This window comes from Mercenaria mercenaria, chromosome 13 (assembly GCF_021730395.1).
Source record: "Mercenaria mercenaria strain notata chromosome 13, MADL_Memer_1, whole genome shotgun sequence".
Classification (NCBI taxonomy): Eukaryota; Metazoa; Mollusca; class Bivalvia; order Venerida; family Veneridae; genus Mercenaria; species Mercenaria mercenaria.
The window spans coordinates 43,752,849-43,771,828 of NC_069373.1; the positions used below are offsets into that span (position 1 = coordinate 43,752,849).

Genomic DNA, 18,980 nt, shown 5'->3' on the forward strand with positions numbered 1-18,980 from the left:
AGAAGACCACTAGATGATGCTACATACCAAATATCAAAGCCCTAGGCCATGTGGTTTTGTACCAGAAGATTTTCAAAGTTTTCCCTATATAAGTCAATATAAACCATGTGACCCCCAGGGCGGGGCCATATTTGACCCTAGGCGGATAATTTGAACAATTTTGGTAGAGGACCACTAGATGATGCTACACACCAGATATTAAAGCCCTAGGCCCTGTGCTTTAGTTTAAGTAGAGGTCCACTAGACAATGCTACATGTCAAATATCTAAGCTCTAGGGCTTCTGGTTTTTGAGAAGATTTTTTTAAGATTTTCCTATGTAAAATCATATGACCCCTCGGGCGGGGTCAATTTTGATCCCGGGGTCATGATTTGAACAAATTTGGTAGAGGTCCACTGAGAATGCTTCACACCAAATATCTAAGCTCTAGGGCTTCTGGTTTTTGAGAAGAAGATTTTTAAAGTTTTTCCTTTCAGTTGCCATGGCAACCAGTTCTGCATGGAATTAAATTCTTTGAACAGTTTTGAAAGGGGGCCACCCAAGGATCATTCCTGTGAAGTTTGGTGTAATTTTGCCCAGTGGTTTTCAAGAAGATTTTTTTAGAAAATGTTGACGGACGGACGACGCACGTCAGACGACATACGACGGACATTGAGCGGTCACAAAAGCTCACCATGAGCCTTTGGCTCAGGTGAGCTAATAAACAAATAAAGTAATTTCTGTTTTCATACATATTAAAAGATTGCCTGCAAATTCTAGAAAATGGTACCCGGCCTCCTAAGTCTGTGAAAAAATTGAGTAAAATTTCTCTAAGTTAAACCTACACTGCTACATAAAATGATACATGGAATGTTAATAATAAGAAATGTTCAAGGGTTCTGCCAATATATGCCAATATGTTGCTTAAATTTCTGCTACCTGAGACCTTACACCCAATTTGCAAATTTTTTTATCACCCCTTCATTGCCTTACATCACATTATTGTATTTCTTGTGTATATGCCACAATACTATAATTTCTGGTGCACTTAATGTATCTCAAACCTTACAGTAAATTGTCAGAATAGATCAATCTTAAATTACCTGTCCAATAAACATTTTTTTCTTCCTTTATTGTAAAAAAATGTCCACTTTTTTAACCTGGCCAATGTAATTTTACCAATCATGTCAGATGGTCTGACTATATTCCCATGAGTATCAAACACATTTTTGGTACTTACAGCATCTATTTCATTAAGAGCTTTCCAGTGAGCTTTTGGACCATCTATAAACTGGGCTGTCTGTATAGTTCTTGTAAGCTCACTTGTCCACACCTTTAAATTTGGAATTTTCTCATTTTCTACAAACTTGGCAAGCTCTTTGGCATACTGAAATTTAAATTTTTTTCAAAAGACAAGGTAATCATTTTCTTGTATTCCAGATGTGAGTTTACAGTGTTTTTTTTTCCAGTTCTGGCAAAACTTGTCTTACAACTCGCTCTCCTATAACTGTATTTATGTCTTCAATAGCGTGGTGAAACTGGACAAATTTTCTAACCCATGAAAATAATCACACAGAAGTTAATGAAATCTTCCCCTAGGTGAATATTTTTATTGAGAGATTGGTGGAAATCCTTAATAATTTTAAGTTATTTTTGGTAAGGTTGACAATACACAATTATAGACATACTTTCCAGCTTTAATGTTGGAAGAAAACCCTGGTGCTAAACAGACAGGGGGCCATAATCTGGGTAGAACCACTGTTGGACCATAAGCAAGTTGGGTTGCTTCTTCATATAGAAGAGATCTACATCACAAGTGTCAATTTCACTTCAGTAAGAATAAAGTTATCCAAAGCCAAAGACTTTAACACCATGACCACAGATCCAAAATACGGTCAATTTATACGCTTGTATTTTATGGCTAATTACACAATTGACGATTGAGATACAAAGTACATCATTAGATACGTCAACTATGGCATTTGATATGCTAATTTCAACAAATGATATATTACATTACATCACTGGTTATGCTAACATCTAAAGGATAATTGATATTACTGGAGATGTTAATTACATAACTGGATATGTTAATTACTTGATTTATCTAGCCTGAATAAATATAAAACCAAAAACTTCCAATTTTTTTTTTACAATGAGACCAAACATCTATAATATTAATTCACAAGGCTTAAAGTAAACATAATACATGATACGTACCTCCATGCCCCTAGGGGAGAGCTCACTGTCCCCTCCAATCCTACCCTGGAGATTCATCATGCTTTCGCCATGCTGCAACAAATGAAATACAGAAGTTAAAAGGAGTCAGGCTAAGATTTTTTGTTTTAAGGCATATCAACACAGTCCAGGTTATATGACACCTTCAAAGCTTTAACGATGGAAGATCCCAAGTGAGCAGCACTAACTTGCATTATTTCAGTCATTAGCAGGTACTGACGAAGTAGAACCGCCAACCCTCCATTAGTTAGCTGGATATTCAAATGATGACCCAAGCAGGGTTTGAACCCACATAGGTGAGAAGCAAGTGATTTGTAATAAGTGACTTAAACCTTCCCACCTGAAGACAATTACTACAATCTAAGAATTTTAAAAACACAGAGCAATGACTGTAGAGTATTAAATAATACTACTTTGGTTGATACTTTTTAACCTTCACCCTGCTAAATTTCTAAAATGGACTGGTCCATAATTCAATTTGGGCGATACCATTTATTATTCGAAGCAATGTTCATGGAAAATTTACTGACTGAATCAATAGCGAACAGTGCAGACCATGATCAACCCGCACGTATGTGAACATTTGTTTGTAGTAGTAAGAAAATCCTTCAATTCAGATAAAAGTTATGAAACAAATTTTTACTTAACCTTAAATAGTGACCTCGGGTTTTCAAGCACTGTTTGTCAAAAAATTAGGGCTAAAATTAGGGCTAGTTTTTCAAAAAATTAGGGCTATCTTTACCAAAAATAAGGGCTAAATTAGCAGACTTGGATCCAGAAATATTTGACTGGGGACACCAGTCTAGAACAAAGCATCACTGCTGAGGTGCACAGAGCCAAAAGTGGGTAGGTATTAGGACGGAAATACAGGAATGAAATGGTGGCTCTGGTGCATTTACTGGTGTGGGTACTCCCGTCAGGGGGCTCTCCCCCCTGGAAATTTTTGAAATACAGGTATGAAATAGTGGCCTCTGGTGCATTTTTAGGTCTAAATTTTGAGGTAATGGAGGTGGTGCTTCCCTCTTGATGGGGAGGGGTATCAGAGGGCCGACTCCCTGTAATTTTTTTAAATACAGGTCTGAAATAGTGGCTCTGGTGCATTTACTGATGGGGATACTCCCCTTATTTTAGCGGGGTCAGGGGACTCTCCCCCTGGAAATTTTTGAGTTACAGACATGTAATGGTGGCCTCTGGTGCATTTTTCAGTCTAAATTCTGCGGTATTTGGGGTGGGGGTAGTCATTACTCCCCTTTTGAGGGGGTCAGAGGGCTGTTGCCCTGGAAAATTTTGCAATACTGTCATGAAATGGTGGCCTCTGGTGCATTCCTGGGTCTAAATTTTGAGAAAATATTATTCCTTTGCCAAAATAGTAGGGTGCATCTTTGATGAGTACTCGCCCTTTGACCATATATAATTGCTTTCCATCATCACTCATGAAGTATATTTATGTTTCATGAAGCTGTAACCTAGGAACTCATGGAAACTGATAGAAGCATCCTCTGTAAATGAATCTTAATGAATATTAACTTCAATAACTTAATTGGTTCATTATATGCATGACTTTGTGCATTATTTTTTTATATTCAGACAGAAATTACAAAAATTTGGGAAAATTTAAACATCGCTCACCTGACCTATTGATCAAAGATCATCAAGATTAACATTCTGACCAAGTTTCATTTAGATATGGTCATAAATGGAGCCTCTAAAGTGTTAAATAGCTTTTCCTTTGTTTTGACCGGTGACCTAGTTTTTGACCCGACATGACCCAGATTCAAAACATCACCAAGATTAACATTCTGACTAAGTTTCATGAACATACAGTCAAAAATGTGGCCTCTAGAGTGTTAAAAAGCTTTTCCTTTGATTTCACCTAGTGACTTAGTTTTTGACTGCACCTGACCAAGATATGAGCTTGACCTATAGATCATCAAGATTAACATTCTGATTAAGTTTCATTAAGATATGGTCATAAATGTGGCCTCTACAGTGTAAACCAGCTTTTCCTTTGATTTGACCTGGTGACCTAGTTTTTGATCCTACATGACCAAGATTCAAACTGGACCTTGAGATCATCAAGATTAACATTCTGACCAAGTTTCATGAAGATATAGTCATAAATCTGGCCTCTACAGTGTTAACAAGCTTATCCTTTGATTTGACCTTGTGACCTAGTTTTTGACCCCGGATGACCCAATATCAAACTCATCCAAGACTTTATTAAGGGTAACATTCCGACCAAGTTTCATTAAGATTGGGCCAAAAATGTGACCTCTAGAGTGTTAACAAGCTTTTCCTTTGAACTGACCTGGTGACATGGTTTTTGACCCAGATGACCCAATATCATACTCACCCAAGATATCATTAAGGGTAACATTCTGACCAAGTTTCATTAACATTGGGCCAAAAATGTGACCTCTAGAGTGTTAACAAGCTTTTCCTTTGATTTGACCTGGTGACCTGGTTTTTAACCCCAGATGACCCTCTATCCAATTTGTCCAAGATTTTACTGAGGGTAACATTCTGACCCAGTTTCATTAAGATTGGGCCAAAATTGTGACCTCTAGAGTGTTAACAAGCTTTTCCTTTGATTTTACCTGATGACCTAGTTTTTGACCCCAGATGACCCAATATCAAACTCGTTCAAGATTTTATTGAGGGTAACATTCGGACCAAGTTTCATTAAGATTGGGCCAAAAGTGTGACCTCTACAGTGTTAACAAGCTTATCCTTTGATTTGACCTTGTGACCTAGTTTTTGACCCCGGATGACCCAATATCAAACTCATCCAAGACTTTATTAAGGGTAACATTCCGACCAAGTTTCATTAAGATTGGGCCAAAAATGTGACCTCTAGAGTGTTAACAAGCTTTTCCTTTGAACTGACCTGGTGACGTGGTTTTTGACCCAGATGACCCAATATCATACTCACCCAAGATATCATTAAGGGTAACATTCTGACCAAGTTTCATTAACATTGGGCCAAAAATGTGACCTCTAGAGTGTTAACAAGCTTTTCCTTTGATTTGACCTGGTGACCTGGTTTTTAACCCCAGATGACCCTCTATCCAATTTGTCCAAGATTTTACTGAGGGTAACATTCTGACCCAGTTTCATTAAGATTGGGCCAAAATTGTGACCTCTAGAGTGTTAACAAGCTTTTCCTTTGATTTTACCTGATGACCTAGTTTTTGACCCCAGATGACCCAATATCAAACTCGTTCAAGATTTTATTGAGGGTAACATTCGGACCAAGTTTCATTAAGATTGGGCCAAAAGTGTGACCTCTACAGTGTTAACAAGCTTTTCCTTTGATTTGACCTGGTGACCTAGTTTTTGACCCCAGATGACCCAATATCAAACTCATTCAAGATTTTATTGAGGGTAACATTCTGACCAAGTTTCATTAAGTTTGGGCCAAAATTGTGACCTCTAGAGTGTTAACAGTCAAACTGTTGACGACGGACGAAGGACGGGCGATGGACACAGGGCGATCACAAAAGCTCATCTTTGAGCACTTTGTGCTCAGGTGAGCTAAACAAGAAGGCCATGAAGGCCCTGTATCGCTCACCTGACCTACTGACCTAAAGATCATCAAGATTAACATCCTGACCAAGTTTCATTACGATATGGACATAAATGACCTCTACCTCTAAAGTGTTAACTAGCTTTTCCTTCGATCTGACCGGGTGACCTAGTTTTTGACCCCACATGACCCAGATTCGAACATGACATAAAGATCAACAAGATTAACATTCCAAGATTCATGAACATATAGTCATAAATGTGGCCTCTACAGTGTGAACAAGCTTTTCATTTGATTTGACCTAGTGACCTAGTTTTTGACTCCACCTGAACCAGATTTGATTGTGACCTAAAGATCATCAAGATTAACATTCTGACCAAGTTTCATTAAGATATGGTCATAAATGTGGCCTCTACAGTGTTAACAAGCTTTTCTTTTGATTTGACCTGGTGACCTAGTTTTTGATCCTACATAATCCAGATTCAAACTGGACCTTGAGATCATCAAGATTAATATTCTGACCAAGTTTCATGAAGATACAGTCTTAAATGTGGCCTCTACAGTGTTAAGAAGCTTTTCCTTTTATTTGACCTGGTGACCTAGTTTTTTACCCCAGATAACCCAATATTTAACTCGTCCAAGATTTTATTGAGGGTAACATTCTGACCAAGTTTCATTAAGATTAGGCCAAAATTGTGACCTCTAGGGTGTTAACAAGCTTTTCCTTTGATTTGACCTGGTGACCTAGTTTTTGACCCTAGATGACCCAATATCAAACTCGCCCAAGATTTTATTGAGGGTAACATTCTGACCAAGTTTCTTTAAGATTAGGCCAAAATTGTGACCTCCCAGAGTGTTAACAAGCTTTTCCTTTGATTTGACCTGGTGACCTAGTTTCTGACCCCGGATGACCCAATATCGAACTCGTCCAAGATTTTATTGTGAGTAACATTCTGAACAAGTTTCATTAAGATTGGGCCAAAATTGTGACCTCTAGAGTGTTAACAGTCAAATTGTAGACGCCGCCGCCACCGACGGACGGACGATGACAGACAACGGAAACAGGTCGATGACAAAAAACAAGGGCATTTTTAGGAATTTGCCCTTTTCTGGTTTTTTTTAGGAATTTTAGGGAGGCCTAAAAAATCAGGATTTATCTGGAATTTTTGGGCCACTTAAAAGCCTGTGACCTTGACTTTTATTCAACAAGCATAAATCATGTGTTGAACATTGCCTCATCAAGGAGAATGTTTGTGGGTAGCACTAAGATAATCCATCAAGACATATAAAAGTTACGGAGAAGAAACAATTTTTACTTGACCTTCAAATATAGTAGTGACATTGACCTATGACCTACAAGCGTAAGTCATGTACATGAAAAATCTACATATTGCCCTTATTCACAAACCAAATTTTATGAACCTAGCTTCAATACTTTCTAGGTAATTGCAGGATCCAGATTTGCAAACACACAGATGGAGGGCATTCCTACAGTCCTCACCTATGTTCCACCTGAAGGGGTCTACACTGTGGAGAATCACATGATCAAAATAATCTCTAAACCAAAATAAATTTATGAATAATATGGGATAAAATTGAAGCAATTTTTGCTGTAAATCTAAAATATAGCCTATCATATGGCAACATAAATGTATCCTTAAGGTTTCAATAACAATCACCTTCTGATTATCTAGAACACTTCAAGAAACTGTGAGTTCTTATTTTCCTTAGTGTTTGTAATTACAGGATATCTATCATTATTGTCAACTACATAATAATTGAACAACTTTCATTAGTCGTATGTTAGGCTATGTTTAAGTTTTATATATTATCCTATAAGGAAATTTATTCATGTTCTTCAAAATATAACTTTTGTTTAGAGATTATTTTGATCATGTGATTCCCCACCGGTCTAAAAATGATGTTACTTACCCGTGTCAGATATATGGTCCTCGGTAACACATGTATATTCATTAAATAATATACAACTCTACTTTGTAAATGCCCTGAAAATAAACAAAAGATCTTTGTAAAAAAACATGTCTTTTGTATGGAGATAATTATGTGACTCTACTCATATTAACGTCCCAAAATAATAAATGTACAATGCACAGCACAACCTCTGTTCACTTGCATGCATGCACATATTGTTGATAATAAGACTCCAATAAACTGATTTTTAAACTTAGTAGTTCCTTACTTATGAGTGAACAAAACCATTAGGTTGAATCATTAAATAATTATTTTTAGAAACAAATGTATTGTTTTTATATACTGTTGTTTGCCTGAAATGCCAAATGTGACGAGATCTTAATAACTGAGCTGTACCATGAGAAAACCAACATAGTACATTTGCGACCAGCATGGATACAGACCAGCTTGCCCATCCGTGCAGTCTGGTCAGGATCCATGTTGTTCGCTTTCAAAGCCTATAGCAATTAGAGAAACCGTATATAGCATGGATCCTGACCACTGTGCGGATGTGCAGTCTGGTCTGGATTCATGCAGGTCACAAATGCACTATATTGGTTTTCTCATGGTGTGGCTCTTACAGTCTATGGTGTCCATATTCAAAACATTTCAATTTACTCTGTACATTCAAACTATACATGTAAAGCTAAATTCAGCTGTTTTAAGCATGTAGATTTACAAGTAACAATCTACTCAACTAAATTAATTGTACAACTTTTAGCAGATGCTTTTTCATTACATATTTTTCAATGAGTTATTGAAATATTAAGAGCTTTTCAGTCTGTAACTTTTCAGTGAACAACCATTCAAATAATTAATGGAATTGCCCACACTGAATTATAAACCAGTCCATTTTAGAAATTTAGTAGGGTAAAGCATAAGAATTTCATGCCCACAGATTAAGAATATTTCACAGTATTGTGATTTATTACAAGTGATTAAATTGCAATGTCTCATATATACATGTATAATAGCTACAATTCGGCTATTATATTACCCATTTGTGAGCATACAATTTTATACACCACTGGAGCTAATACAACAACACTAACATGAGAAAATAATGTCTATCTATGATAACGAAATATGCAATTTAATGCACTTGGTACACTTTTTGTTCTCTGATATTATCATAAAATACCTATAAATATACCAATAAATTTTGCATTTTATATCTAAAATTGCTTCACCATAAAAATACATTTTACCTTGTGTACTATAAAAGTACCTTATTATCACTGGGTCAAAATTCTGTAAATTTAAAATTCTGAATATGTTTGCGAGGTTTAATATTTGCGAAATTGTAAAAACGGTATTATACCTGAATTAGAAATATACTAATGGTGAATATTTACTCGACGATAAATTTTCGCGAAATGTAGCGCCTTGCTAATTTAAATTAAACCTTAGCGAAAATTTCTGCTTTTACAGTAACTAAAAACCCAGGCATTATCTGATCATAGAAAATGGATTTTAGAGAATGGTAAAAAAGCAATCTTCTAGATAAAACACCATCTGTCTCAGTCACTAATGGATGACAGCTTGTACCTATATACGACTCTAACTCATTAACTAAATTGCTTTTTGTAAAAGCATGTCTCAGCATCATCAAAAAAGGCAGTGGGAATGGATAGGCAATATCTGGCCATGGCACAATGATGTGTAGAGAGCCAGACAAAACAGATATACAATACTTCTGTTGCAAGTTTTAGTTCTGGAAAAATCTTAACAAACTAGAAAATGCTTTTGTAAAAAAGCGCATGTCTCCCCCAATGCAAAGTCCTATTGGCATGTCCAGTCATCCCGCTAAATTTCAACACTAGTGGCCTAGTGGTTCTCAAGTCACTGTTCAGGCTCCTCTGACCTTGACCTTTGATCAAGTGACCTCAAAATAAATAGGGGTCATCTACTCTGCATGTCTAATCATCCTATTAAGTTTCAACATTGTAGGTCAAGTGGTTCTCAAGTTATTTCCAAAAAATGATTTTACATGAACAGGCCACTTTGACCTTGACCTTTATTAGACTGACCCCAAAATCAATAGGGGTCATCTACTCTGCATGTTCAATCATCCTATGAAGTTTCAACATTCTGGGTCAAGTGGTTCTCAAGTTATTGATCGGAACTGGTTATCAATGTTCAGGCCCCTGTGACCTTGACCTTTAACGGAGTGACCCCAAAAACAATAAGGGTCATTTACTCTGCATGAACAATCATCCTATGAAGTTTCAACATTCTGGGTCGAGAGGTTCTCAAGTTATTGATTGGAAATGGTTTTCCATGTTCAGGCCCCTGTGGCCTTGACCTTTAACAGAGTGACCCTAAAATCGTTAGGGTTCATCTACATTGCATGACCAATCATCCTACGAAGTTTCATCATTCTGGGTCAAGTGGTTCTCAAGTTACTGACCGGAAATGGTTTTCAATGTTCGGGCCCCTGTGACCTTGACCTTTCACAGAGTGACCCTTAAATCGTTAGGGGTCATCTACTCTTTATGACCAATCATCCTATTAAGTTTCAACATTCTGGGTCAAGTGGTTCTCAAGTTACTGACCGGAAATGGTTTTCAATGTTCAGGCCCCTGTGACCTTGACCTTAAATGGAGTGACCCCAAAAACAATAGGGGTCGTCTACTCTTTATGACCAATCATCCTATCAAGTTTCAACATTCTGCGTCAAGTGGTTCTCTAGTTATTGATAGAAATGGTTTTCAATGTTCAGGCCCCTGTGACCTTGACCTTTGACAGAGTGACCCCTAAAACAATAGGGTTCATCTACATTGCATGACCAATCATCCTACGAAGTTTCATCATTCTGGGTCAAGTGGTTCTCAAGTTACTGACCGGAAATGGTTTTCAATGTTCGGGCCCCTGTGACCTTGACCTTTCACAGAGTGACCCTTAAATCGTTAGGGGTCATCTACTCTTTATGACCAATCATCCTATTAAGTTTCAACATTCTGGGTCAAGTGGTTCTCAAGTTACTGACCGGAAATGGTTTTCAATGTTCAGGCCCCTGTGACCTTGACCTTAAATGGAGTGACCCCAAAAACAATAGGGGTCGTCTACTCTTTATGACCAATCATCCTATCAAGTTTCAACATTCTGCGTCAAGTGGTTCTCTAGTTATTGATAGAAATGGTTTTCAATGTTCAGGCCCCTGTGACCTTGACCTTTGACAGAGTGACCCCTAAAACAATAGGGGTCGTCTACTCTTTATGACCAATCATCCTATCAAGTTTCAACATTCTGGGTCAGGTGGTTCTCTAGTTATTGATTGGAAATGGTTTTCAATGTTCAGGCCCCTGTGACCTTGACCTTTGACGGAGTGACCCCAAAATCAATAGGGGTCATCTACTCTTCATGACCAATCAGCCTATGAAGTTTCAACATTCTGGGTCAAGTGGTTCTCTAGTTATTGATCGGAAATGGTTTTCAATGTTCAGGCCCCTGTGACCTTGACCTTTGATGGAGTGACCCCAAAATCAATAGGGGTCATCTACTCTTCATGACCAATCATCCTATGAAGTTTCAACATTCTGGGTCAAGTGGTTCTCTAGTTATTGATCGGAAATGGTTTTCAATGTTCAGGCCCCTGTGACCTTGACCTTTGATGGAGTGACCCCAAAAACAATAGGGATCGTCTACTCCAGCAGCCCTACAACCCTATGAAGTTTGAAGGTTCTAGGTCAAATGGTTCTCCAGTTATTGCTCGGAAATGAAGTGTGACGTACGGACGGACGGACGGACAGGGCAAAAACAATATGTCTCCTGGGGGAGACATAACTAGGTATAGGGTCAAGGACATTGAAAAAATCATATAAGCTCACTAATGACAAGTAAATGGACATTATTCCACAACAAATCATTAACGTAACAAGTCAACAATATGCTTTACTAGCTATGGTTCTGGACAGTCAGACTAAAATGGAACCAGACAAGACCAGACCACAGACCCATGCGGACACAGACTGGCTGAAACCAGACTGGGCAGGACTGGACTAGAACAGACCAGACATTTAGGGAGACAAAAATATAAGACACATAATTATAGGAACTGAAAGTGCACTAAAAGCATGAAAAGTAAAAACTCAGAAAAATGGACCCTATCCAGATTCAGCTAAAAGTTTAGTTTCTAAAGTTGTTCAAGGAGTTATGTGTGGTATGATGCCTTATTTATTCGTTCTCTTTCATTTAATGTAAATGTACTGTGTTTTAAAGCCTTTTAGTCAATGGTGTAAATTGTTAATTCAAACTAGAGCTATCACTAAAGGTGATGAATGTACCCCCCTGCATGCACTGACACAGTACATTTCAATTTGACGCACACAAGATTGCATAATTATGTGGACTGTATGTATATAGACTGTATGTATACAGTATAGTAACATAAAACAAAGTCCCATAACTATGCAGAATATTTATCTAAAAGAACGTAACATGCACCATGCACAACTAGGGTTGGTACTGATCACTTGTGTGAAGTTTCATTAAATTGTGTGCAAGGGTTCGGAAGATCAGGCGCGCACAAGATTGCATATGCACACTGTATGTACATAGGATGTTTACAAGAAACAAAGTCCCATAACTCTGCAATTTTTGTTGCTGAAAGAACCTAACATGCCCCATGCACAACTACTGTTGTTACTGATCACTTGTGTGAAGTTTCATTAAATTGTGTCAAGGGGATGAGGAGAGATGGTGCGCACAAGATTGTGTCTATGTATATAGTATAGTAACAAAAAACAAAGTCCTGTAACTCTGCAAATTTTTTTTCTGAAAGAACCTAACATGCCCCATGCACGACTACTGTTGTTACTGATCACTTGAGTGAAGTTTCATTATATTGTGTCAAGGGGATGAGGAGAGACGGTGCGCACAAGATTGTGCCTATGTATATAGTATAGTAACAAAAAACAAAGTCCCGTAACTCTGCAAATTTTTTTTCTGAAAGAACCTAACATGCCCCATTCACAACTACTGTTGTTAGTGATCACTTGTGTGAAGTTTCATTAAATTGTGTCAAGAGGATGAGGAGAGATGGTGGAAGTATGGTGGAAAGTATTTTCCTGATCAAAGGCTCAAGTGTGACCAGATGTTGGAAAACATCAAATTTTATTTAAGTTGCAGCTGCATTTGGGAGTTTACTGAAATATACAGTACTATAAAAATCATATTACCTGCAAGTTTATTTACAAGGAATCTTTCACCCTGATTGAAGATTTGTATAAAAGACAGATCTTTGTCATACGTATAATCCATAGACTGGTAGTTTTGTCTGTAATGTTCTATACGCTGCATGAAGTCCTCAACTGCTTCGTTTTTATCCATACCAAGGTAGTCTGGACTGCATACTTTCACTTCCTATAACATATTGTTGTAAAATCAGAAATAAGCTGCACCATGAGAAAACCAACATAGTGATTTTGCATCCGCGCAGTCTTGTCAGGATCCATGCTGTTCGCTAACAGTTTCTCTTATTACAATAGGCTTTGAAAGTGAACAGTATGGATCCTGACCAGACTGCGCAGTTGCGCAGGCTGGTCTGGATCCATGCTGGTCACAAATGCACTATGTTGGTTTTTTCTTTCATGGTGCCGCTCATTTGTGAAGGATCAAAATTTGCTGTATGTTCTCATTTTTCTTATGAAAAATATTCTGCATCTTACAATTACCAAGTTACGGTTGATTAGTGGGAACATATAAAAGAAATGGTACTAGCAGCTTCCTTGCTTGGTCCCACCTTTAAGAAAATAGCAATAGGATCGGGCAGGCTATTGTCAGTGTTATTTTAATGGAAGGGTTATCGTATCATCTCTCTTTGGCACGATATTCCACTGAAGCAGCACTACAAAGTTAGACATTATGCTCATGGCTACAATTGTGAAAACTGTTCAATAAATGTTCAGCCTAAACACACCTTCACACCCGTACACACATTCACGCACACACACACGACTGAAACAGAACTTGTTTACTTACAAGTATATTTGCCTCTATTATATTAAGGTCATCACATATAGACTCCACAAAGAATAAACGAAACCCATTTTTATTACAGATGATATCATTTAACAACCGCCGTCGCTCTCTTGTTGTGTTAGTTGCATCTATAACCTGAAATAGTAAAATACTTCAGTAAAGTAAATGAATTTATATGGTGAAAAATTAAAGCTAGCTTTATCATGTACTAGATGCCTACGGGCAACATGTCGAGCCCGCCCTTGGACCTATAACTGTGACCTTGACCTTTGAGATAGAGTCAGTCTCATTTAGTTAAACATTCATGCCAAATATAAACAAGATTCCTCTATGTATGTAAAAATATGGGCCAGATAAGATCTGACATGACCTTTGACCTCCAACTGTGACCTTGATCTTTGAGATAGGAACCTGGGGTTTGCGCATGATACTCTGTCTCACTGAAGTTAACATTCATGCCAATTATAAACAAGATTCCTCAATGCATGTCAAAGTTATGGGGCGGACAAGATCTGACATGACCTTTGACCTCCACTCTGTGACGATTTGATAAAAGACATTGTGTCTGAAATCATTCTTCCTCTACCTCTGATAATTCAAGGCAGTTACTTGGGGAGGACAGGTTTGTACTGGTACAGAATCCAGGAACATTGGTTAGGTTAACTGCCTGCAATTACATGACTGAAATACTGTTGAAAAACGGCGTTAAACCCAAAACAAACAAAAAATTGACCTCCAACTGTGACCTTGACCTTTAAGATAGGAACCTGGAGTTAGCGCACGACACTCTGTCTCACTGCAGTTAACATTCATGCCAAATATAAACGAGATTGCTCCATGCATGTCAAAGTTTTGGTCCGGACAAACAAATCCGGACGGACGAATGCAAGTACATACACCAAACAGCCATTTGGACAACTATGTCTTTGCATCCGCAAGCGGGCTCGACAATAAAAACAGTAATATTCTTACAAGTGTTTCATGGACAAGTATGTTTTATTTGGGCATTTACCTACTACCTCCCAGTTAACCTTAAACCAGTGACAATGGGCTCTGCACCATAACTGACTGGTTCCCTGCATATAACTGACAACTTCCCCACAAGGATACGAGGAGCAAAAACTATTTCATATGCATTGCCTTCTGTTAAACTGTCACAGGAAACTCTCTCCTCTAAACCACATTATCAACTGACAATTACTGATGTAACACCAGGAAGACTCTTGCAGAAACAATAAAGCTACGTTGGCCCTAGGTCACTCACCTGACTCTGACCTTGAATATTTTAGATTACATTTTGAACAAACTGAGAGAACTCGTGACATGAAACATGGTTCATACAGAACATCATTGACGAAATTTAAGTACCTTTCAAGGACTTTTCAAGTATGCATTTACATTTTCAAGGACTATTTTTTAATTTAGTACCAACAGTATTCTATCAATTATTTCAGACATTGTTTTAGTACAAAAACTTTGATAAAAGGTTGTCTATTTCTGGCAGCTCTTGGTAAATATTGGGTTGAGAAATGTCCATAAATCATAATTTTCTTTCAAATTATGTTCATTTTTTTCTTTTTCTTTTTCCAATTTATTCTTTGCACAAAATAAGATGTTGACAGAACTTTTTCAAAGAGTTTCAAGCAGTTTTTTTCAAGGACTAGTATCAAATTCAAGGAGTTTTCAAGGTCTGCGCAAACCCTGTGAAACTACAGTATTAACAAGTTTTTTCTATTATCTGACCTTGTGATATAGACAACCCAATTTTCAATAGATTTGCATCCATAGAACAGAGGTTCCCCCCCCCCCACCACACTCCTGTCACTGTACATGGTTTCATGACTTTAGGTGAAATACTTTTTAAGATGTTTGCAATACAAACTTTGTATTTATGTGTATTTTCACTAAGTGAAGGACCATAATTCTAACCTAGCTGAGTGAAATCCCAAGGAGCACAACTTTACATGCATATAACAATCCCCTTATGTTTCGACTCTAAGTCTAATACTTTTTGAGATACATACAACACAAACTGTATCCCTTTTTTGCATATTTTTTGACTATCAGAAGCCATACTTCTGGTCTGACTGATAAAAATCTGGAACAAAATCTTACTTTCACATGCTGGATAATATTCCTCTAGAGTTTCATAAAAGTAAAAATACTTTTTGAGATGTGTGCAACACAACTTTTTACGCATATTTTTGACTAAATCAAGGCCCATGACTCTGGTCTGGCTAGGTGTTATCTCTAACAAAACCCCCAGGTGCACAACTTCACATGCTGAATATTTCTATAATATTTCAAAATACTGGGACAAATGCTTTTTGAGATACAAGCGACACAACCTTTGGCCCTTTTAAGGCATATTTTTGACTAAGTCAAGGGCCATAACTTTAGTCTGGCTGTCAGTTCCAAACATAACTATGCCCTCTGGTGACCATGTTTTTCGACCAAACATATTCTTTGAACAATGTTACCAGTAGGTCATCTAAACAAGAGGACCATGATGGTCCTGAATCGCTCACCTATCCCCACATGACCCAGTGTTGAACTGAGTATGACGTCATTATTTCTATTATTTGACATAGTGACCTAGTTTTTGAGCACATGTGACCTAGATATCATCAAGATAAAAAATTCTGACCAATTTTCATGAAGATCCATTGAAAAATATGGCCTCTGGAGAGGTCACAAGGTTTTTCTATTATTTGACCTAATGGCCTAGTTTTTGAAGGCACGTGACCCACTTTTAAACTTGACCTAGATATCATCAAGGTGAACATTCTCACCAATTTTCATGAAGATCTCGTGAAAAATATGGCCTCTAGAGAGGTCACAAGGTTTTTCTATTTTTCGACCTACTGACCTAGTTTTTGACCACACATGACCCAGTTACAAACCTGACCTAGATATCATCAAGCTGAACATTCTCACCAATTTTCATGAAGATCCGGTGAGAAATATGGCCTCTAGAGAGGTCACAAGGTTTTTTCTATTTTTAGACCTACTGACCTAGTTTTTAACCCCACGTGACCCAGTTTCGAACTTGACTTAGATATCATCAAGGTGAACATTCTGACCAATAATCATGAAGATCTCATGAAAAATATGGCCTCTAGAGAGGTCACAAGGTTTTTCTATTTTTAGATCTACTGACCTAGTTTTTAACCCCACGTGACCCAGTTTCGAACTTGACCTAGATATCTTCAAGGTAAACACTCTGACCAATTTTCATGAAGATCCATTGAAAAATATCGCCTCTAGAGAGGTCACAAGGTTTTCCTATTTTTAGACCTACTGACCTAGTTTTTGACCGCACGTGACCCAGTTTCAAACTTGACCTAGATATCATCAAGGTGAACATTCTGACCAATTTTCATGAAGATCCATTGAGAAATATGGCCTCTAGAGAGGTCACAAGGTTTTTCTATTTTTAGATCTACTGACCTAGTTTTTGACCCCACATGACCCAGTTTCGAACTTGACCTAGATATCATCAAGGTGAACATTCTGACCAATATTCATGAAGATCTCATGAAAAATATGGCCTCTAGAGAGGTCACAAGGTTTTTCTATTTTTAGATCTACTGACCTAGTTTTTAACCCCACGTGACCCAGTTTCGAACTTGACCTAGATATCATCAAGATGAACATTCTGACCAATTTTCATGAAGATCCATTGAGAAATATGGCCTCTAGAGAGGTCACAAGGTTTTTCTATTTTTAGACCTAATGACCTAGTTTTTGACCCTACGTGACCCAGTTTCGAACTTGACCTAGATATCATCAAGATAAACATTCTGACCAATATTCATGAAGATCTCATGAAAAATATGGCCTCTAGAGAGGTCACAAGGTTTTTCTATTTTTAGACCTGACCTAGTTTTTGAACCCACGTGACCCAGTTTCGAACTTGACCTAGATATCATCAAGGTGAACATTCTGACTAATTTTCATGAAGCTCTTATGAAATATATGGCCTCTAGAGAGGTCACAAGGTTTTTCTATTTTTAGATCTACTGACCTAGTTTTTGAACCCACGTGACCCAGTTTTGAAATTGACCTAGATATCATCAAGGTGAACATTCTGACCAATTTTCATGAAGCTCTTATGAAATATATGGCCTCTAGAGAGGTCACAAGGTTTTTCTATTTTTAGATCTACTGACCTAGTTTTTAACCCCACGTGACCCAGTTTCGAACTTGACCTAGATATCTTCAAGGTAAACACTCTGACCAATTTTCATGAAGATCCATTGAAAAATATCGCCTCTAGAGAGGTCACAAGGTTTTCCTATTTTTAGACCTACTGACCTAGTTTTTGACCGCACGTGACCCAGTTTCGAACTTGACCTAGATATCATCAAGGTGAACATTCTGACCAATTTTCATGAAGATCCATTGAGAAATATGGCCTCTAGAGAGGTCACAAGGTTTTTCTATTTTTAGATCTACTGACCTAGTTTTTGACCCCACATGACCCAGTTTCGAACTTGACCTAGATATCATCAAGGTGAACATTCTGACCAATATTCATGAAGATCTCATGAAAAATATGGCCTCTAGAGAGGTCACAAGGTTTTTCTATTTTTAGATCTACTGACCTAGTTTTTAACCCCACGTGACCCAGTTTCGAACTTGACCTAGATATCATCAAGATGAACATTCTGACCAATTTTCATGAAGATCCATTGAGAAATATGGCCTCCAGAGAGGTCACAAGGTTTTTCTATTTTTAGACCTCATGACCTAGTTTTTGACCCTACGTGACCCAGTTTCGAACTTGACCTAGATATCATCAAGATAAACATTCTGACCAATACTCATGAAGATCTCTTGAAAAATATGGCCTCTAGAGAGGTCACAAGGTTTTTCTATTTTTAGACCTACTGACCTAGTTTTTGAACCCACGTGACCCAGTTTCGAACTTGACCTAGATATCATCAAGGTGAACATTCTGACCAATTTTCATGAAGCTCTTATGAAATATATGGCCTCTAGAGAGGTCACAAGGTTTTTCTATTTTTAGACCTACTGACCTAGTTTTTGACGGCACGTGACCCAGTTTCGAACTTGACCTAGATATCATCAAGATGAACATTCTGACCAACTTTCATAAAGATCCCATGAAAAATGTGACCTCTAGAGTGGTCACAAGCAAAAGTTTACGGACGCACGGACGCACGGACGCACGGACGGACGACGGACGACGGACACCGCGCGATCACAAAAGCTCACCTTGTCACTTTGTGACAGGTGAGCTAAAAACATTTATGCTGTAG

At 37.8% G+C, this 18,980-nt stretch overlaps 1 protein-coding gene across 14 annotated transcripts in view; it reads right to left on the reverse strand.

Moving 5' to 3' along the window:
• The window catches only part of LOC123528554 (6-phosphofructo-2-kinase/fructose-2,6-bisphosphatase-like), a 130,316-nt gene that overhangs the window by 61,464 nt on the left and 49,872 nt on the right, over positions 1-18,980 (reverse strand). For all 14 annotated transcript variants that reach the window (XR_008366757.1, XR_008366756.1, XM_053521642.1 and 11 more), the window contains 5 exons: positions 13,696-13,830; positions 12,894-13,077; positions 7,675-7,748; positions 2,199-2,270; positions 1,219-1,365 (listed from right to left, as the gene is read on the reverse strand). Coding sequence is in view for 12 of the 14 variants with exons in the window: in XM_053521642.1 (XP_053377617.1) it covers positions 1,219-1,365; positions 2,199-2,270; positions 7,675-7,748; positions 12,894-13,077; positions 13,696-13,830 (612 nt within the window). In the remaining 2 variants the exon portion in view is untranslated. The remainder of the gene's footprint in view (positions 1-1,218; positions 1,366-2,198; positions 2,271-7,674; positions 7,749-12,893; positions 13,078-13,695; positions 13,831-18,980) is intronic.